Genomic DNA, 21,614 nt, shown 5'->3' with positions numbered 1-21,614 from the left:
TCACATGCTTGAATTGCTAAACACCCACAATAGAGTTCAGGCCATTCAAAGGAGTCCCTGTACAGGAGCGGCTGGTGGACATCTGTTTTCGCCTCTTTTATGCACTTTGGAATCACTTAAGAGGCACCCGGCGCAGGGTTAAGCTTCGAGTTCGTCGTTACAAGTGGTGACCTTAACAGATATGAGTCATTCAAGATAACTCACAACCTCGGCAAGTCATTCAAAACCTACCAGGCAGGTATTCGTGGTGGTTAAGCTGTCATCTCAAGGATGTGATGAGCAGCAGAGTGTCTGGATTTCAAAAAAGAAGTGTATAGGATGAATGTCTTAAAAAACAAAAAGTATCAATGTCAGTTAACAACGTTTGAAACTGCCGTCTGTGTTGTGAGAGCCGGCCCTGGATACAGTTTGAGGGGAGGTGGCGTATGAATCACTGCTGGGAGAATGTCGTCTTAACTCAGAAATGGGCAGAGAGGAACCTGATAGGCTTCACATTTTGCAGCCCGAAACTCACACTCATAAGACGATGTGAAGCAGCGAGGCCTCAGGGCTGGGCAGTGATCACCTTGTCAATTTCTTGCCATCATCGAGCGTGGAAACCTTTAGTAACACTGTGTTTATGACAGTAAACCGCAGCGACCAGTTTGTCGTTACCATGAACTCCGGTATCTGTTGTGTGTACTATTTTAAGCCCCTGTTTTCCTGCTCGGACTGAGGAGAAACACAAGACTGGACAGGCTGGGGCCGGATGCACAGAAGCGTACAGGTCACCTCTCAGGGTTGAAATAAGTACGGATTTAGTTGGAGATCTTTTTATGTGCAGTTTTCATGTTTTCCCTGTGCAAGCAGGGACTTCTCCTCATACCGAAGTCCACAAACACGCATTCTATGGTTAGGCAGGTGTGAATGTGGGCGTATGTGGGATGGACTTTTTCAGCTTTTCTAGGATTTCTTTACTCGTCTCTTACGTCTGTTGGGATCTGCTCCAGCCACATTTGACCCTGAAGTAGAAGGAATGAATGTTTTGTCTCATAAAGAATGAAGTTCTCAATCTGTGTTTCAAGGATGACCTATGTTACCAACTTTTTAACCTTCAGTGCCTGGAGTGCAGACACGCACGTGGATCATTATCAAAACAATTCAGCATATGAACAGTGGATCCACTGAAGCTCCTGCTAAGGTTTTACTGTCACATTTGTCTCTCTTTGCGAGAATAAACTATAAAAATTCTCTTGGACTTTTCGATTGTCTCAGTCTGACTGCTGTGTATTGTGTCTCTGTGACGTTTTCTCCTGACAGTTTGTAATGCATCTGCGCCTCTTCTGTAACACTGATGTTACACATGACTTCAATATTTGATGATAACATATATGAAAATAAAATAAATAAATAAAGCTGTAATTTTGGCAGTCTGGATGTCTCCTCTCGATCTGCAACATTAACTATAAGTACCAATCAAGTAACATCAACTTGAAGCTGCAAATATGTTATTTACATTTGATTTACATATTTTCCTGTAAAATTCTGTAAAAAAATATGTTTAAACAAGTTTTTTTTTAAAAGAGCATTATTCCATTCATCTACCCATCTTCTATACTGGAGCAGATCCCTGCTTTCATCATTAGTTTAAAATTAACATTAATTTAATGTTTTTGAAAGAAACCAGAATATGCACACACACAGATTAAACAGTTTTTGCTTTAGATGTGTGTTACTAAATATAGCTCCAACATCATGCCCAACCCAATGTTTATTTAATGTGACACAAACTGAAAAAGAAAACTAATTATCTTTGTTTTAATCATAAACAAGATTTCACTCTTGCTTTGTATTTTGTTGAGTATTTACTTACTTAAAATCTAATGTTTGTGTTATTTAAAGGCAAATCATTCATCATGTGACATTTATTGGAATGGAAGCTCACTAAAATATTCTGAGACACCAATAACATGTTTTATTGCATCAGCATATAATATATTGTTTTTCTTCTTCTATTTGTTGTAATTTGACCACTGCAAATTGTAATTAACTAATTATGTCCATTATTTTTCATTAAAGAAACCTGTGGAAGTGCATCAATAAAGATTATTTTCTTTTTAGAGCTGTATTATAAATAAGTGATACAATATTATTCCTCTTTAATATGAACTCAGAGACACTGTACTTTACATAATAATTCCATATAGTACTTACATTAAAAGTACTCATTTTAATTTTCTGAAAATCAGATATGAAATAAACATCACATGATAATAGAAAAATGGAAAAGTTTGTTTATTTTCCCTTTAAATCATTTGTAAAATATGTTTTACCTTTTGCAAAACTGAACACAGATACTGTCACTTACCCATTTGGCATTTAAACGTAAAATAAACAAACAACAACAGCAGCACATGTAGCAATTAGGATAATTATATTTTTCTCTTGCTGGAGGACACAAACATGTATTAAAACATAAATTATATTCCTTCATTTTATGTTCATCTCTTATGTTGCACACTTGTTGGAATGTAAACAGCGCCCTCTGTCGCGTAGGTTCAGTAACGCATTTTACGTCATCATCCAGCGACAACCAGCACATTTCCTCAAAACACAACATGAGGTGACATTTATTTGTCGTTTACGCTCCTTTTGAATCGTTAACACAACCTTTATCAGGCGGTATGGTATACAAATGCTTACTTTAGTGTCATTCGGTGGCTATAAACACGTGTCGAGGAATGACGAAGCTCGCGGATGTAAAGTTTCCTGGAGGATGTGCGACCCTCCCTGAAGGTTTCTGGTCTGCTACGGACGTCTGGATTAAAAAACCGCATGTGGTCAACAAGCGCCTCTGCGGTGCGAAAGAGACGGAGAGCAGGGACGTGGGCCGAGAGGAGCTGCGGGTACTGCTGCGGGACCACCGGGGGAACCACCGGCTCTGTGAGGACGTGCTGTGTTTCCTCTCCGGTGGTGGTGATTCGCCTGCACGCGCCCATCAAAACCACAACAACAACAACACATGGAGCTCCAGCATCAGAACCTTCATCCCCAAAGTGAACTGTTACGGAACAACCCTGCACAAAGAAGTTATACTGAAAGGTACATCTTCTTTAAAATCAGGCCTTAAAACACTTATCTGCTCAGGCCTTCAAATAAACATTAGATATTACTTCTTTGATCACATTTATCTTAGTTGTTTTTTCTTATTTTTATACCTTTCTTCATCACTTTGTTTTAGGCAAAGCAAGGCTGATATATTTCTAGATCACTATTCAGACACAATGCTAATACAATAAATATATTAACGCAAGGCAATTGAGAGTCTTATTCCTCAGTATTAAGATTATGAAAAAAATAGGGACTAAGAAATGAAAATGAATGAAGTAAAAGCTTAATTAGGATAGAGATAACAAAATAAGTCAAATCTATTGTTTATTTGAACTTGCAAATAAGAGTGTTTTATGGTCTGATGTACTTCTGTCTCTAAACCAGTAAACCTCATCCTGAGATCTTGTTGTTTCATATTTTACTAGTAAATCTGAGATGTATTCAGGCCTGAGATTCAAAGCTTTATAGACAAGGAGTAAGATTCTGAAGTGGATCCTTTGCCACACAGGCAGCCAGAGGAGAGATTCTCTGAATCTTTTCATTCTTGCAACAGTTTTCGGATGTTAGTATGCTGATTTTGTTATTGAATTTCAGGTGTGAGATTTCTGTCTTGATTTGTTGTGTTGCGTGACATGGAGTCAAGATGAACACTGACCTTTAACCTTTCCTCTTTAAGGCTAAAAACAATGGGATGGAAGTAAATTTGTCTTGCCTTCTGTAGATTTTGCAGGACAACGGGTGACTTTTTTTCCATTTGAAGAGGATGACGAAGGAAAAGTGTCTTTTAAGAAGAGCAACATTTATCAGATTCAGCTCCACAGCAAGGACTGTGACGAATGGTGAGCACAATATTTGATACTCCAAGTAATTTATGTCAAATAGTAAAACTTCCAGAGTGATTTTTCAATTAACAATTTACATTTGTTCGGAATAGTTTATTTGAGTGTGGAAAGAGCTGGAAAAAAAGCATGAATATTTTATTCACATTAAATATTAAATACATGTTAATCTAATTTCAAATGGTCAGGACGATCTGTTATATTACATTAAACTCGCATATTTTATTATACAGGATGAGATAATCATGGTAATACACAGTTATTCTCAATAAAAGAAATAAATGTAGAAATAAAAAGTCAACATTTACATGCAACGGCAAGAAAAAGTGATGAAAGTACACTTCATGTCTTTTTACAGAACCTACTAAGTCATTTCGTCTTGTGATCATTTTGCCCGGGTTTTTTGTGACGACAGTATTTCACTGTATTTCTTTATGTAAAACCACATTAAGTTGTTTTTTTATTTATTTTATGTGTGTGTATGTGAGCAATCAGTGGAAAGGTAAAACTAAAAGTGAGAAATTGAGTAAAAACAGAACAGTCTGGGTTCATTCTGTACAAACAAGTATAAACAGTGATGAAGAATTACAGTTGGTTGCAAAGCAACACAGTCACAGAACACTTTTTCCCGAAACATGAGGGATCTCATCCCTTTTGAAGTAATATTCCTGATCAGACTCTACATCCTGTCCATTTATTTTTAAATAGTACTTACTGGCAGTATTTGTAATCTTTCCTCCAGGGCCCTGGAGCTCCATGTGCTGGCAGTGGACGGCTGGTTCTCCGACGGCGTCGCCTACCCCAAACTGCCCTGGCTGTCGTCCGACCTGCTGCCCAAGCTGCGGCGCTGGGCCGCCGAGTGCAAGAGCAGCGAGTTCAAGAGCACCTTGTCTCTTCTACCGGTGGAGAAGTACAGCCTCGTGTACCAGCAGCTGAAGGACAAGTACAAGGCCATGGTGAAGGTGATGGAAATGTCTTCTGAGGAGTGTTCGCTCTTCTGTTTGTTCATTTTTCTGAATTGTTTTTTTTTTTTTGTTTGTTTGTCTGTTTTCAGGTGTGGCCAGAGGTGACGGATCCTGAGAAGTTTGTGTATGAGGATGTTGCAATCGCCACGTATCTCCTGGTGGGTCCGGTTCCGTTGTTTAATGGCTGATGTGTGACTTGACAAATGCTCCTGTGCCGCCGTTCAGCATACACGCAGGTGAAAATCACATTTATCTGTCACACGTCGGGTCAGTCGATGTGAGTGCGAAGCGATGACTTTGACCCCCGTGAACCGTCTCGTAGCGCACGCCAGAGGCAGGTGAAAGGGTGTGAGTGGCAGCAGGTGTCGCGCGGCAGCTGTTAATTGGATTTCGCCAGAGTGACGGAGAGCTGGCGGGCCGTACAGCAACACGAGTGTTGGTCCCCGTGTCTGCAGGTGCTGTGGGACGGAGAGAGAGCGGAGAGCGGCCTGACTGCCCGACAGTCCTTTGTGGATCTGGGCTGTGGAAACGGCCTCCTGGTTCACATCCTGACAAACGAAGGGGTGAGTTAGCAGCTGGAGGGGAAGGTCTCATCGCGAGGTGTCATGGAACTGCACTTTATTTCTCTCAGACTCAAATCTGTGCTTGTTTTGCACAGGAAATCCATCAAACGGGATCTTATAACATTGGATTTCAACAAGCCGGTTTCGTCCTTGGTTATTAAAGTAAAAGACCCGAATATCCTCTGAGCAATCATGCTGTCATCAAATGTTTGAGATTTTTGTACAATACAGAATCTTTCAATGGTGGCATTAATTAGAATCATTTAGATCAACACAGTGTCTTTTGTCAGTTTATTCAGTGACAAGAAAATGTATCTGAAGCTTCTGCATCCAAGTATTTAAAAGAATTTGAACATGTGAAATGAAAAAAATAAATTTGCGATAGCTTTTTAAGAGATTCCGTTTGACAAAACAACATGATTTAAAACAAAAGTGGAACAAAAATGACACCACAAGGCTCCGGTGCTTATGCGTGTCCAAAAAGTGTGAAGTAGTCAAACTTCTTATGTCACCTATTCTCCATAAATTAATAACATTGTTTTCCTTTCATCGCATTGTGAACTTAAATTTTAAATGCACGTAAACATATTCAATCTAATGTATAAACAATTAATCACATGCCATTTTACTTTTTTATTAAAGTGTGATATGAGATAACTGATATAATGACAGTGTTAAGTTCTACTATTTATGGACAAAAACAAGGTCATTTACCCAATTCCACACAAATAATTGTTTTTTTTCCCCCACGTTTGTTATTTCTGATGTACATTCAGATAAATGGAATTCATCACCTGTTTGTAGTTTTCACTAAAGGGATTTTACTATCTAAATTCACATTTTCTCTTTCTGTGACAGTTTATCTCTAGTTTTATTATTAGTCAGTGTTTTCTTATTCATAGGATCGCATTATATATAGGAGCCACACAGGAATCGGTACGTTTGTCGAAAACGTCATCGCATTTCATGGCTGACAGGTGAAGTAGCCGCTGACCCCGTTTCTTCCCGGCTGCATGAAGGTCAACAGGTGCTTCTATCGACCGTGAGTCACCAGAGCGTCGGTGTTAAACACAGTGACCGTACAATAAATACAAGCGTCACCCACATGAACCGCGCGGGAAATAATAATGTCACAATTTTGAATATAATCCACTCCTTCAGTCTAATCCCAGCTCGTCACTCCGTCGTGTGAGAATTGACTGAAAGTGTGAATTGATTACGTAGAGCCGAGATCTTTCAATCAACCAAATCCTCCCCGGCAGGAAAATCAATACCGCGGAGGCGGTGCGAGTCCAGGTGAGGCGGCTTCGTGTCTGTGAATATCTTTCAATCCGCCGCACCGTGACGATCGCGTTCGCCAATCGCGCACGGGGACAGGCGGAATCGAAATTTCCACGAGCAATCAGAGTGTGAACTGGCTGATCGCCGCGCCGTCTTGTGTTGCAGCACCCCGGGAAAGGCATCGACGTCCGGAGGAGGAGGATCTGGGACATGTACGGCCCCCAGACTGTGCTGGAGGTGAGCGAGCGCAGAAGGAAGAAGGCGGGATCATAACTATTTTCAGTTTTTTTTTCTTTTTTTTTTCTCAATGCAGTATGTTATTATCTTTTCGCCTGAACCGATGGAAGCGGGGAGACACCGTTCATGTGCAGCAGCAGCTGTCTTTTCAGCTTCCGTCGCCCCCTCACTGCTATTATGGCTTTGTGCTGCGATTAAGTGGATAATAGTTTCACATTTTAATGGAAACCGTTTTAGTTCTTCCTGCACGGGATACATGAACTATTTCAGATTCACAGAATGCAGCACAATGTCTTCAACACAAGTTACATGATCAATACTGGAAGTAAAATTTTCAAGATGCAATAATCCAAACAACGCCAACGCATAATTTAATCAATTACTGAACAAATAGAATGATTCATTGTGCCAATTACAAGATGGACGGAAGTGCTGTCTTCAAGGTGCAACAGTACAAAACATAAAACACATTAAAAGCCGTCAAAGAATAAATTAATACACAAATGAGAAATGAAAAATAGTAAATAATGTCTTCATTGTGTAATGTGAGAAACTGGAAATTTGATCCTCAAGGTGCAGTAATACAAAACACTTCCAAACAAACATTAATATGTACATACTTAAGAAAAGTATTTGATAAAGAAAAGCAGATTCAGCCTCAGATTGAACTCGTAACGTCTCCGAGGAGAAGCGCGTTCTCGTGATGACACCATTTATCGCAAATATAATCAAACATTCAGTGCTGCGGGGTCTCCTGAGAGACTCCCGTCTAATGATCGCTCTGCGTGCGTCTTCCAGCAGGTCACGTGGTCGATTTCATCCCGGCGATCAGCTCGCGCTCGGATTCCTGTGAACAAACACTGATTTCCAGACAAACCCCGAAAACGCGGAGCACTTTGATGTCCTTCCCCCGTCTGGCCGCCGTCGCTCATTTGACAAGACGCTGCTGACTGCTTCCATTTCAGGTCATCCATTATTGACTGACTTCAGCGGAGCGGGTCTGGTGGAACAATCTGAGGGCCCCCGGGGCCGCCGCCAAGCTCGGCGAACCTCGCAACCTTCGTTACTCTCAGATCGCATCATCGCCGTGATGAAAATGTTTAGATCAGCCTATCGAGTAGAAATGCGGTTATTGTGTGTGTCGTCGAGATGGAAAGGTGAATCCACACAAAAGCAACCAGAGGAGTTGCATGAGCTTCCCTAAACCTCCCCGCAGTGTCTGCTCTGCGTCGCATTAAAAGTTTCAAGTTAAGGGGAAAAAAAAAAAAAAAAGGTTTTCCATTTCCACAATTTCCATTAAGTGATTCTGAATTAAATCAAGCCTGCGTGTGTCGTCCCTGCTCTCAGGAGCTCTTGTGCTTTTTTTTTTTTTTTCTTTGGGTCTTTGCTATTTCAGGAAAAGGCAATTACTCCCGGCGAGAGCTTCTTATTCCCGGGTACGGACTGGCTGATTGGGAACCACTCGGACGAGCTCACGCCGTGGATCCCCGTTATGGCAGCCAGGCAAGTCATCAGGGGACACAATCACGCTCAGCAGCTCAAGTGGCAGCTGATCTCTCCAATTTGGAATAACATTATTGGGCAGGGAGGGAGGAATGGGGGATGATGGGGGAAGATGTGCATGTGTGCTTTTGTTCTCGGTCGCCCACCTGATGGCGACGTTGAGCCTCAGCCAGGGCGCTCAGTCTTTCAGATATTCCTCCTTCTGGCTCTTTGGTGAACAAGTTTCCATTTGAAAACGGTGGAAAATGCCTCCAGCGTTGCACCAAGCAGCACCTCCACCCACTTCACATTGACTGTGATTTTCATGTCGCAGGTCGTCTTCCTCCTGCCGGTACTTCGTCCTCCCCTGTTGTTTCTTCGACTTCTATGCAAAATACCAGAGGCGCCAGTGTAAGAAGTCCCAGTATAAGGAATACATCGACTTCATCTCCGAGGTCAGCCGAGTCTGTGGCTTCAACACCGAAGAAGACTGCCTGAGAATCCCATCCACTAAGAGGGTAGGCTTATAAAAAAAACCAACCGGGAGCTTCATAGTAAACACGTGTGACTCATGCAGTTCATCAGCTGCGGTTCGCCATCTTTTTACTCTTCCAAAACAAGCATTAGCAAAGATCTCCCCCACTCCTTATCTTCCCAGTAAAAATGAGTAGTATTTTGTGCACGCAGTGCAGATGTCTTCAGCCCATATTATTCATCTTATAAAGACACTTTCCTTCTTTTGTCAAGGCTGAAGACAAAGCATGAATTATTTTACTAAAGCTCTCTAGTTGGGAGGAAACGGAGCGAACGCAAAAGAAAACGCGCGCTGAATCTTCTCTCCGTCCAGTAAAAAGTGTTTGTTGATTTTAAAGCCTGAAAGCAGAACCTGAATGACATGTTTTGCAGCTCGCGGTGAAAATGGGGGAAACCTCGGCTGAGCTTTTAAGAGACCCGAACACACAGATGGCGCTTAATCAAAACAAGCCTTTGATGGTGGAAAACATAATTTAATTTGAAGCTTTTAGGACATCTCTTCTATAGAAAATAAACGGTAAACAGCTTTTTGTTTAGTTTTGATGCTCTGTGATGGGCCGTGTTTGCATTGTGTGTGTGTGTGAGGTGTGTTGAGGTCCGTCCTCGTTCCCGACATTCAGCTCTTCCCACCTGCAGGTGTGTCTGGTCGGGAAGTCGAGAAACTACCGGCTGTCTGAGGAGACGGAGGCAGAGCGGCGACGGGCTCATTACATCCTCAGCCGCCAGCCTGGCCCCGGGGTCACAGTTCAAAGGTCGGACGTGACAAGTGATGAGGACAGTTGCCGTGGGAACGCGGGCGGCGACAGCACCTGGGGAGCCGGGTTTCAGCCCCGAGACAAGGTCGAGGCGGTCCGGAACTGCGCCGCGCTCCCGCGAGAATTGGTCGACGGCGTCGTCCTGCGGGTCGCCGGCGCTCTTCTGAGCATGACCGCGGATGACGGCGCAGCGTCCTGCGACGACTGGAACGGCGGAGGTAAGATCCGGCGGCGGGCCGCAAAACACTCGAGAGGAAATAAATAATTACCACAAATCTCCCCGGACGCGAGGCGCCGCCGAAGCGGCGGAACAGCTTCGGATGAAATCCAAAATAGGACGGATCGTCTGTGAGGTGCGCCGATCCAGGTTTTATCAATGTTTACATCGGGGATTCCTCAAGTCATTACTTTGTGGCGGCCGTGGCGAGGAAGCTGTACTTTAATTTAAATGTAAAAATAAGGGGCAGAGAAACCTGTGAAGTCGAGGAAAGTTGCAAATGTCTTGACACTGAAATCTTAAAACATTCTGCGGCGCAACGAGGAGGTGACAGAAGACGAAAGAAAATAAAGTTTGTGTTTCTAATTAACAGCAATTAGGAATTGGGAGATTGATGCCCGGGCTTATGTGCAGCATCAAGAGTTAAATCAAAGGTTTGTGACGGTAGTGAGGCCTGCATTGATTGGAGAGGAGAGATCGTGGATATATTAGAAGAAGGAAGTTGGACCTCGAATACAAAAACGACAAGCAAAATAAAAACTACTAACATGGCTCTTCAGCGCTTCTGCAGCTGAAACTTCCAGAAAATTCGATGGAAATAAGCATTTTGCTTGCATTTTTTATTTTATGTGCATACCACATTGTTGTTTTTTTTTTACCAATTCTCTCATCTCTTGGCTAAAAAACTGGTAAAAATGGCGAAACAGCCTGGATTACTAAAAATGGTTGAAATAGCTAAAAGTACTTAATCAAACAGGAAAAACTGGTAAAATGATGACAAATAAAAGTGATCTAACCCTTATCTAAAGTGGATGAAATAGTGGACATGCATAAAATGTTGAAAGTGTTAAAAATACATGAAAAAAAGATTAAATATTGCTAGAATTAGTGTCAAAGGGAAAAAAAAAAACATGAATCTGTTATTGGAGGGGAAAACCAGCATGTGTTCATCCTGGAAGGAAGTTTTAAGTTCTAAGAAGTCCAGATGAAGTTATCTTGTACATGATCATGTACCTTGTACAGCCATAAATGAAACGTTCTCGACATTCGATAGCTGCGTAAAAAAGTGATGGCATGATGTTACAGGGACTCAACACTGTTGTGTATGAAAGCCACGTTAAACATGAGATTTATATATTCACATTTATCTACTTTTAAACCAAAACCTCTTGCGTTGTGCCCGTGAATGTGCCTCTCACACTTCATCTCGGTGCCTTTTTAAATGTTCCTCTGGCTGCTCGCGCCTCGTGTCACTGGCTTATGTCATCTCATCTGATCCCATCTCACCCCCCCCCAACCCCACCACCCCGCAACCCCACCACCCCCATCAGTCAGCAGGGTCTCACGACACCACTTTGAACTCTGCATCTCACCCTCCACCAGCCACTTCCTGCTCTGCACAGTGCACAGTCGCACACACACATACGCACACATGCACACACTCTTTCAAACACACACACACACACACACACACTCCACCCACTCATCACCTTTGTCAGTGCCTTTGCTCCCAGCCGACACACACACACACACACACACACACGATCATTAAAAGGGAAAAATCTCTATCAGCGGCGAAATCAGAGGTATAAAATATGAGGCGGAGTGAATAAAGGCAGGCTGTAACTCTGTATAGAGATGACTGGATGAATAATGCACCACCATCTATGATTTATGCATGAGTATGCATTTGTATTGAGGTATTCCTACCAGTTATCTGCTGTGTAAGAACAAAGGCTAAATCCAGGGTGAGCCTGCCGATGCTGAACACATCCAGGAGAGTCACCGAACGAGCCCCTGGATTTAGTTTCTCCTTTCCTCAATTTGTCTTCAGAAACTGGCGGCATTTTACAAATGTTCCTCTGCTTGTTTTTGACATTTACGCGAAACTTGAACAGGCTTCTGACTGGATTTTGCTTCCTGGCTTTTGTCGAAAAATCAGATTTGGTTGTTTCTTTTCCTCTACCTGTTAAAAAAGTTAAATACATTCGGCTTTAAAACTGACAAAAACAAGGGAATGTGGTTCCGTTGAACCCCGTTCCCCGTTTCTTTCAAACTAACATTAACGTATGTTATAGTTACAAAACTAATTCTCACTGCTTGTGAGAGATTATTGGAATTTGTTAAACTAATAGGAGTAATATAAATACATTTCTGATAATGTTCCTGAACAAGGTTAAGCCTTATAGAGGATAGATGGGCTCAAAAATTGGGTTAAAATTTGAAAAATGGTGATAAACAATTTGACACCATTTGTCTTGTAGCGACATCGTCCACAGCATTGAAGGCTTGAAATGTCACATTTGTGGTTTCAAACAAGTTGTAGGTTTCTTAACTTGTGTCTCAGTGCATCAAATCTTTCATTTTAAGTCGATTTCACCAACATTACCACCACAAAAAAAGTCCCAATTATCAACTTAAGTTTGAATTCTGCAGTCCATATTACAGAATAAACCATTTTTTTTCTCCATTGAAGACATTTGCTATATTCTGATTACATAAGTAAATCTCTGGCGTGGTGTGGCGTGACACCTGTGCATTGGAGCTAAAATAAACGTGCATTTCGAGCAGTTGCCGTGTGAAGCCGGCTCCTGCAGCTCGGGGGGGGGGGGGGGGGGGGGGGGGTTACGCCACGCTGCTGACTGAGCACATGAAGTTATGTAACCGTGCAGAGGAATAAAGACTCCATGTCTTTATTCCATGTCATGTACATCCGACATGCGTCTCTCGTTCGATATTTAGAGGTGCAGTACGACACACTGAGATGCAGCGTTTTAATTAGGGGCACATCTCGCGTCTCTTTTTTTTGTTTTCAGAAAATCGGTAAGCACTTTAAAACAACTGAAAAATGAGGTTGTAAAATGGCATTTTCAACAATTTCCTGACATTTTATTGACCAAATCTGTCCTTTTAAAGAATGGCAAGCAGGTCATTTCGTAAAGCCTGACGGCAAACATCAGCGTCATTAAATCTCATCAGTCATCAGTCGTACAGCTCTTACAGTTCCTCCGCTTGATTTTGACCTCGAGAGACGAGTGACTCACCGGGTTGTAAAGTGTAACTCGGGATAGCGTGAAGGCAAGTGAGTCAACGACTTTGGCAATCAAGCAAAGAAGGTTTAATTCAGCAAGATGATCCCGGCAGTGCACCAGAGTGGGGCGAGGAGGAGAGTGCAGCTGGACGGAGGGAAAAGTGAAAGGACTGACGAGGGGCCCGCCGAGACCTTTGGTTCGGATGCGGTGGAGCCGTGAAATGGACGGGTTTGATTATCGAGAAATCATGAATCTGTTTTTGAAGGCAAACGAGGCAAGGCAGCCGGCGGTTTGTGTTCAGTGTGACGACGGCGCGTCCCTGACATTCTTCACAGCCGCTCGCTGGCAAACGCCTCTTTTAAAAGACATGACAGCTTTTCAGGTGAACATGAAAAACAAACAAAAAAAACCATGTGAGTCAAACTTGATTTTCACTTGGACTCAATTCTCCAGCAGTCTAAAGCAAGTCGTCACTGAGTAAGAAGACCATCTGCTGAAGGATCGCACAGGTGGCGAATAACTATTTTGACTTTGTTACTCTACTTGAGTAGATTTTTCAGGAATCTTTTTTTTCTTCTTTTAACTTTTATTTCTTAGATTAGAATAGAGACATCTGTGTTTTTGAGTGTCAAATACATTTTTATACAGTTGCGTTAAAGTTGAGCTCCTCGTCAGCAGGTAAAATTCCTCCACTCACAGATTTCATAGCTCTTTGCAGTCCTTTAAAAAAAAAAAAAAAAAAAAAATCTCACGGTGGACTTTCACCCTTAAACAAGTCCGACTGTACATCCAGCCAAGCCATTAATAATTGTTTGCTCTTCGTCCGAGCTGAATCCGCTCCGTCAATACTGTCCTTCTCCCATTAATCCCCATTAACATCGCGGGCAGCAAAGGGCAGCTCTGAATGGTGTATTGATATTATATTAAGGCCTTGGAGTTCCCTGGACATCTCAGCTGCTGGACGGCAGTTTCACACATGGAGCGCGTTGCATCTTCCTGGGATTTAATCACCAATTTGACCAACTAAATTTAGGGTGTAATCGTGTAGACAATAGGCTTTCTTGTATTATAGTGGCAGACAAACACATTGTTAGGGGTTTTGACGAGAGTTCTGAGACGCCGTGTTTTATTTTGAAACTATCCAGTGTGATGAGTTCAAATGTCGGTCAAGTATTGCCACAAATCAGTATTAGGAATCCTGTTGCGTGGCCCTCTCCAATATGTCAGCGCAAAAAGGAGGAGGAGGAGGAGGAGGAGGAGGGGAGGGGGGTTGTCATTTGTGTGAACCAAAGGTCAACCCTAATTGAATTCTCCTCTGGGGGTAGAAAGGGCAAAGCCAAAAATACTGGAAACCTCAGGAAGAGTCGCCCCAACGGTGGAGCGCCGTGAGCGCCATTCTATCCACTTGCATTCCAGCTGACTCCTTTCTAGCTATTTTTCAATTACCCCTCTTTTTTTTCTTCTTCTCTCTGGTATGTGAAATATCAGTCGCACCGGGAGGGGGAGGGTGTGTGGGTGTGTGGGGGGGGGGGGCTCTCGCGCTCCGCCAGCCGCCGGGAGAAGCAGCGGTAAGATGAACGTCGGCTGCTGTGACAGGTTGTTGGAGCCGCTTCAGATCAGTCCATTTCACAGAAAGACAGTGGTTGCTGCGCTCGTCCTCCACTATTCAAGTCAAATAATCCAGATATACGTGTTGCATTGAGCGGTCGATTGCACAACGCCATGGAGGGGGAAAAAAAAGATTTCTGTGCGTGCCTAAAGCTGCGTGTTGATACATCAATGACAGGAACGTCGATAGATCCCCTCCTGCTCCCTTTTTTTTGGTTTTTTTTTTTCCTCCCTGACTTTCATCTTCTCTCCTCCTCCTCAGGAAGCCTTTCTGTGAGCGAGGCTGTCGGGCTGTTGGAACAGGAAACCCTGCCGCTGCTGAAGAAAGAGTGCGGAGGCCTTCAGACGCTTCTGAAGAACAACCATCAAGTCTTCAGAGGTACTTTGGCGACACACGTTAGAATTTAGATGAAATGGCGTGTAAAGTGAGAGTAGTCACTCTGCGATGAGCTGAATTAGAGCCGCTGTATATACGGAAGATTTTACAAGTTCTATAATGTAATAAATTATAATTTCTATCTAATTCAATTCAACCTTGTCTATTAGAAATGATGGACAGGAACAAGTAACAACAGATTCAAAGTGCTTTATTATTGAAATAAGAAATCAAACAATCATCGAAACATGATGAAAAAGTGAATTACCTTATAATGACACAACACCAGTGAGCCTGAATAAACTGAAATATGATCAAATCTCCTTTTTCCTTCAAAACTGTGGTGATACTTGTTGGTATGGATTCAATATCTTCAGGCTGGAAATCCTGTTTCATCCCCTCTCAACAGAAAGTGACACTCATCAGACTACATTTCTAATCTTCTGTTGTGTCTGTAGTTTCCTGGCCTTAGCTTGAACTCTGTCTTCAATGTTTTAAGTACGTTGTGTTCAGAGACACAGAGTGGATACTTGAGCTCCTGTTTCCTCTCAAACCAGTCTGTCCATTCTCCTCTGACCTCTGACCTCTGGCATCAACAACACGTCTTTGTCGTCACTGGACATTTTCTTTGGTTTGACTTTGTTAAAAAGCTGTTAACTTTTGACGTCGTTAAGATATTTTTACTGCTGCGTGATTGACCGGTTTGATATTTGCTTGTGTTTTTGCGTGTGTATGTGTTTGTGTTATTTTATTTGAAAGAAATCCAGCACATCATCTGTTGATATTTTTAGGTTTGATATTATTAACATCACCATTATGATTACAAATCTCTGTGACTCGCGGGCTTGTTTTATTTATTTGGGCTCTGATCCACACAGAGTATGAACACCACTTCTCATTTCTATGAGAACAAGCCTTTATACTGGCTTGTACAAATTGGGAATTGGACATTTAGTGCGTGGGTGTCAAACATGACGCCCGTGGGCCAAAAAGAGGCCGCAAGAGGCTCCAGTCTGGCCCACGAACCCACCAAGCTAATTGTGAAATTTTTTTTTTTTTTTTTAAACCACATCTCAGAAGTAGCGAACACGACGCATAACTCCACATCTCTGCTGCTCCCCGGAGAGGTTTTATTTAATTGGAGGTTTTTGTTTCTGTGGCTCTCAGTGGAAGGAGGAAGAGTCTACATACGAGACTGGCGGGAGAAGAGGTCGACCCGGGTCGACACCAAGAGGAAGCCCGCCGCCCCCGGCGCCCTGAAAACCCGCCTGTGCTGGTTTCACGCAAACCACCCTCAGGGCTGCCCCCTGCAGGCTGAAAGCTGTGCCTTCGCCCATGGACTGGACGAAATGCGGCCCTCGACCAGACCCCTGAAGAAGATAAGGAATTAATTTTGATCGGCTCATTCCTCCAGTTATTTCATCTATTTTTTTTTTTTTTATATTCAGTGATTTCTTTTCTAATTTGAAGGTTCAACTGTGTTCAGCCCAGCAGTTTTTAAATAAAAAAAGAAATGAGGAAAAAGGTTATGCCCAATTCGTGTGACGCAATCTTGCATTATTTCTGGAAATGGAGGCGTGGGCGTCTCACAGTGTCCTCCGTCCTCTGTGCCAAAATGTGAGGCTTCCTGGTGGAGCGTAAGGTTTCGCCGCTGGAGATCACTGACACCTGTTTTATCAAATGAAATTTAATCTCAAACGCTTTCTTTGTCTTTATTCTGTGCTATGTCAAACGTTCACCATATTTACTAGTATTTGCCTCGGCGCCGCATTTAGACCTTTCGTTCCCCTGGAAAATGTACTTTGAGCTTCGCAGACAGGGCGTCGGATAAAAGCCGTACAGCGTTTGAACAAAGTAAATGTTAGCGGTATGAATTATTTGTTGGCCGGAGTTGAGGGGTGAGCCGCGTGTCGTCCCCTCTGGATGGGCGCGCACTGTTGTGTCTCTTTCTGGCGGTGTGGCATCACCCCGTGGCTCAAATGTCACAGACAGTGAGGCCCTCCAGGGGGCTGCAGCGGGGAACCAGACGAGCCTCCTGCGTGTGTGTGTGTGTGTGTGTGTGTGTGTGTGTGTGTGTGTGTGTGTGTGTGTGTGTGACAGTCATTACTCAGACCACCGATTCAATGAAGCACAACAGCAAACTGTTAAAATGTGTTCCCCTAAGCCGGCGTGTACAGACACTACAACTGGAGTAAATGTCAATTTTCAGACCGAAGCAGCTTTTGTGCTCTAAACAGACACATCTCGGCTTGTGTTGGAGTCGTGAGACGTCTAAAACATGCTGCCATTGAATTCTGAGGTCTTCATTCAACCAGGATCAGCAGAACCGAAGGATGTACACGGAGAACTCTTTTAAAACCAACGGATAACGAATTTACTTAAAGGGTCTCATATTTTTCAACAATTTCACGCCAGTGTCAGAGGACCAACAACATTGTATTTCCCCAAATCCAGCATTGGTCCTGAATTTCATCCAGTCAAAAAAAAAACCCTCTAGTGAGTTCTGCTGAGAACAGGCTGGTTCTGCGTCTGTCCACGCTACTCTCAGGCAGAAGACGCAGCTTTCCTGTACCTTTAATGGTTTTTAAGGTGGATTTGTCACTGTGGCTCGTTAAAACGTTGCTTTTCAAACAGACCAGTTTGAAGCAGAAGGAGAAAGTCTTGAAGAAGCTCAGACTCTGCAGCTGCAGCAGGACATTCCAGGATAGGCAGTGTGTTATAGTTACTACCATGTCGCTAATGCTAGCTCCTGCTAGCTAGGGCTAACGGTTTGTCATATTATTTTGACTTTATTCAGTAAATCAGTAATCTTCAGAAGTTTTCATGGCCCCGTGGAAGGGTGTGTATCCACAACCAGGGGGAGTTGTTATTTCCCTGCATGACATCATGAAGAGAAAATCTCTAAATTGCCTATATGAGCGCACATTCGCTAAAAGTGAGGGAGATGAAGGACTTTATTCACTTCTGGGACTCATATTCCTGATAGAAAGCCATTATAAAATACATTTTGCACAATAGGGAACCTTTAAGAAACCTGTGGAATAAATGTCTTGAGAAACATATAATGAAGAAATCCAAACTATTTTCTATTCGAAGTTGTAAAATACATTTTGTGCAATACAGAAGGTGACTGGATCCATCTACTTTTTGTAGTATTTTCAAATATGCACAATATGATAAATATATACATAAATGCATTAAATTTATACTATGGCGCTTAGCGTTTATTATTTAAAAATTACTGCATTGTTTGGAAGCTGAATTGTAATTAATGTGCCTTTTTTTTAAGGAGCAAATGAGATTCATTACAACATCAAACTCCATCTATTTTCTTTACGCAGTCGATCCCAGCTGACTGCACACACTGGTTTCTACACAAATCCCGCTATGTTTTTGGTTTGTAGGAGAACATGCTGAGACCCTCGACGAAGTAAGTTGATCATCAGGTTTTTTTCTGTATAATTGTGAGATTTAAGGACAGAGTTTTCTATTTGGGTAAAATACCTTATACAGGAATGTATTTCCATCCAGTCTGCAGATGGAAACAGCTGTGAATCCATGTTATCGGGGAAAACAGCTGCATTCTTGCCTTGTTTTCGCAGCGCAGACGATAAAATCCATATTGTGGATCAAAGGGACATCCTGAGGTTAGTTACATATTAGCAGACCTGATGCCTACGTATCCCCCCCGGAGCTCGGTGACTGTGCCATTGAATATTGATGATAATGCACACATGTTTACTCAGACTGTCCAGCGGTTCAACACGGAGGGAAGGAAAGCACCAAGGATGGCTGGCGGGGCTTTCTGCATGATTGTCAAGGCTTAAAAACGATGACGTCTTTCTGTAAAGAGATTGTGTTTCAGGTTCAACGTGTCGCGAACAACTTGACAGACGGTGCTGTGGTAATATGTCAGGGGGCTTAGATGACCTGTTTAAATAATTCCTTCTCCTCCTCCCCCGACAATGTCATTACGCTTCCTGGAAGAAATCAATTTATGAAAATGCTCACGCTGTGACGGGTCGGCAGAAATCTTCAGATGCAATCGACCTGCTGCCCTACATTTAACTGCCCAGGATGTGTGACGTGGCTCGGAGCTGCGCACACACGCCTCTCGTTGACGTTGCTGTGACCTTTTAACCCTTGGTCCTTCTGACCGCTGCAAGAGGAAAAAACAAAAAAAACATCACTCTGTTTATGTCGGCCGCGCTGGAGACGGGAGGAGGAAAGAGCATCTATCCATGCGTGGCCTTCACATAAACACTTCCTAAGAGGTTCACTGCTCACCCATCTGACAAACGCAAGGGAAAAAAAAAAAATCTATTTAGACATTTATATTTCAATAAGTACTTTTGGTTAAACAGCAGCGGACTGGAATGGCTTCCAGAGAGAGCTGAGGGACGGCAGAGAAGATTACCAGGACTTCTCCTCCATCCATCAAGGACATGACTAGTGCCAAACTCTGTCTGTCGTTAGAGAAAAACATATTCAGAAACCACACACACCAGGGACAGTTCTCTCTGCTGGCCTCTGGACAGCCTGAGGTGCAGAACAAACAGTCTCCGCTACAGATTCATACCTCAAGCCTTCAGACTTCACAACTGCAAATTGTCTGTTGACAAGTCCGAGGATGATGCAAGGGAAGAGACACATGAACATGGCAAGTTTAACTTCCACTGAAACACGGAAGTTCAAGTACATTTGAACCCTGACCTCTAATAGCATCTCCTCCATGTGATCACAGACCCGTGACGGTGCTCCAATTGTTCTTGTGTTGCTGTGGAGTGATCCAGCTGATCAGTTCAGACTTGTCTTATGATCATTTTTAACACTTATACAATCAAACAATGTTGCATCGGGAGCAATAGCACCCAGGCTCTTGTATAAACATTATTTCTCTCGTTTCCCCTAAACATTGAATAGAATACTTTATTAATCGCAGATTGTCTTGACAAACTGAGACGTTAACCACACATTGTGGTCACTATTTAGCAAAAGAAGCCCAGTTTTCAAAGCTGTGTGAAGATTAACGGATGTCACTTTTCCACAGATTTAAATGGTTTTCAGACTGAGGAAGAGTCGCAGCTGTCTACACAATGAGGCGGGTGTCAAATTACACACACTCCGATAAGACTTTCATGACAGGAGTTAATAAAATACAGCTGCATCACAGAGAGAGAGAGAGAAATGCTAAGATGGCTCATTTTAATCAAATGAAGTTTGAATGTAGGACGTGACAATGTTCTTGAACTATGAATCAGAAAATCTGAACTTGACAATACAGAACAGACACATTTTAGTTCAGAGGTGTTCAACAATCGGCACAGAATTGGTTTCAAAGGACCAGTTTGGCTACAATTAGGCCTGCAAGTGTTTGTCCAGTCAAAATAGTTTCCACATAACCTAATCCCGGCGTGGTTCCAGCGGCGAGCTATGTGAATCATTCCAGCAATGTAAACAAAAAACAGTTTCCTTGAAGCGTGGATCTGACACTGAATGGAAAATACACATTTTTCTCCTGCATCTGCCTCCCGAACAGTAAGTGAGAGAGAATCTTAGCCATGCGTTGTATATGTCTGGCCTCGCGCGCCATTTGGACGCCGTCCATCAGCTCTGAGGAATAAATTAGGAGACGTTGAAAGCGAACGAAGAGAATGACGGGGGGGGAACGCATTAGCAGACAAAATTACTCCCCGAAATCTAGGTCAGGCAGAAGTGGCTGCATCTCTTTGCCGAAGCCAACAACTTTCCCCGTGTTTCCCCTCATGCTTTATTCATCGTGGCACCATGGGGCTTGATGTAATGCGGCGTCTCCTTGACATTATTCTGGAGGAACAGAAGTCTCCATCAGCAGAGCGAACCGTGTTGGACTCTGAAGCTGACAGCTGTCACAGCCATGAATTGATTTCTTTAACTGCAGCTGCCTCACAACATTTTTTTTTTTTTAAATCCCTACAGTTTTGTGTTAGTTTGTGCTCAGTGGTTTGTTTCGTGGTGTAACGGTTTAGCTCTTACCTCAGAGCGAGACGGGCATCGACACTGTGTCGAGTTTGCATATTCTACCTGTGCGTGTGTGGCTGTTCTGCAGCTTCATCCCATAATCACAAAACATGAGTTTGAGGTTCATTATCGACTTTTAAATTCTACATAGTTGTTAATATGAGTATGTGTGACTGCGACTCTCCGTGTTCGCCTTCTAATGTACTGAGGATCTGTCCATGATGTAAGATGAGCTCCACTCACAAAGCTTCTCTTTTATTGATAGTCTGCGACTGTTGTAGTGCTTAAGTTTGTCTCCATATTCGATGTCATCATCTCCTTTTACATTATTCCTCACTGCTGCATTGTACATGCAGTTGTTTCACAATTTGATTTAAAAAAACAAAAAAAGGCCAACAATTACTCAATTAAAAGCTTCTGAATGCCTCAACACGTCAACAATGCCTTATGTCTCCGCCATCTGATGCCGTTTGTTGGAGCCGCTCCATCAGCATTCGGCGTCCGTCCATGCAAAGTGAATGGCTTGTGGGACTAAGTCACCTCACAGGAGAAGAGCTTGCTCATCTCGGATGGCACAGACCTGTGATCATAAATTAGCGAGACGCCGGTGAGTCACCGGGTGATTTGTGGTGCTG

At 42.9% G+C, this 21,614-nt stretch overlaps 1 protein-coding gene across 1 annotated transcript; it reads left to right on the top strand.

The window, feature by feature from the left end:
- Positions 1 to 2,608: 2,608 nt before the first annotated feature.
- trmt44 (tRNA methyltransferase 44 homolog) lies at positions 2,609 to 16,484 on the top strand. Its single transcript, XM_080519044.1, has 11 exons — positions 2,609 to 3,081; positions 3,812 to 3,929; positions 4,672 to 4,891; positions 4,984 to 5,052; positions 5,350 to 5,457; positions 6,904 to 6,975; positions 8,372 to 8,478; positions 8,792 to 8,975; positions 9,628 to 9,964; positions 14,866 to 14,982; positions 16,147 to 16,484. The coding sequence occupies exons 1-11, from the start codon at positions 2,721 to 2,723 to the stop codon at positions 16,368 to 16,370; spliced, it is 1,917 nt and encodes a 638-aa protein (XP_080375170.1). The 5' UTR covers positions 2,609 to 2,720; the 3' UTR covers positions 16,371 to 16,484.
- Positions 16,485 to 21,614: the final 5,130 nt, after the last annotated feature.

Source organism: Blennius ocellaris, assembly GCF_963422515.1.
Source record: "Blennius ocellaris genome assembly, chromosome: 23".
NCBI classification, from domain to species: Eukaryota; Metazoa; Chordata; class Actinopteri; order Blenniiformes; family Blenniidae; genus Blennius; species Blennius ocellaris.
Note: the sequence above shows the minus strand (reverse complement) of the source record. Positions and strands in the feature narration are given on the sequence as shown.

What these genes read in the sequence shown, in the direction of transcription:
- trmt44 (XM_080519044.1), top strand. Translation starts at nt 2,721, where the DNA reads ATGACGAAGCTCGCGGATGTAAAGTTTCCTGGAGGATGTGCGACCCTC. An exon ending in GCCCCCAGACTGTGCTGGAG is followed by an intron (nt 6,976 to 8,371) that starts GTGAGCGAGCGC and finishes TTGCTATTTCAG; the next exon opens with GAAAAGGCAATTACTCCCGG. An exon ending in CAACCATCAAGTCTTCAGAG is followed by an intron (nt 14,983 to 16,146) that starts GTACTTTGGCGA and finishes TGTGGCTCTCAG; the next exon opens with TGGAAGGAGGAAGAGTCTAC.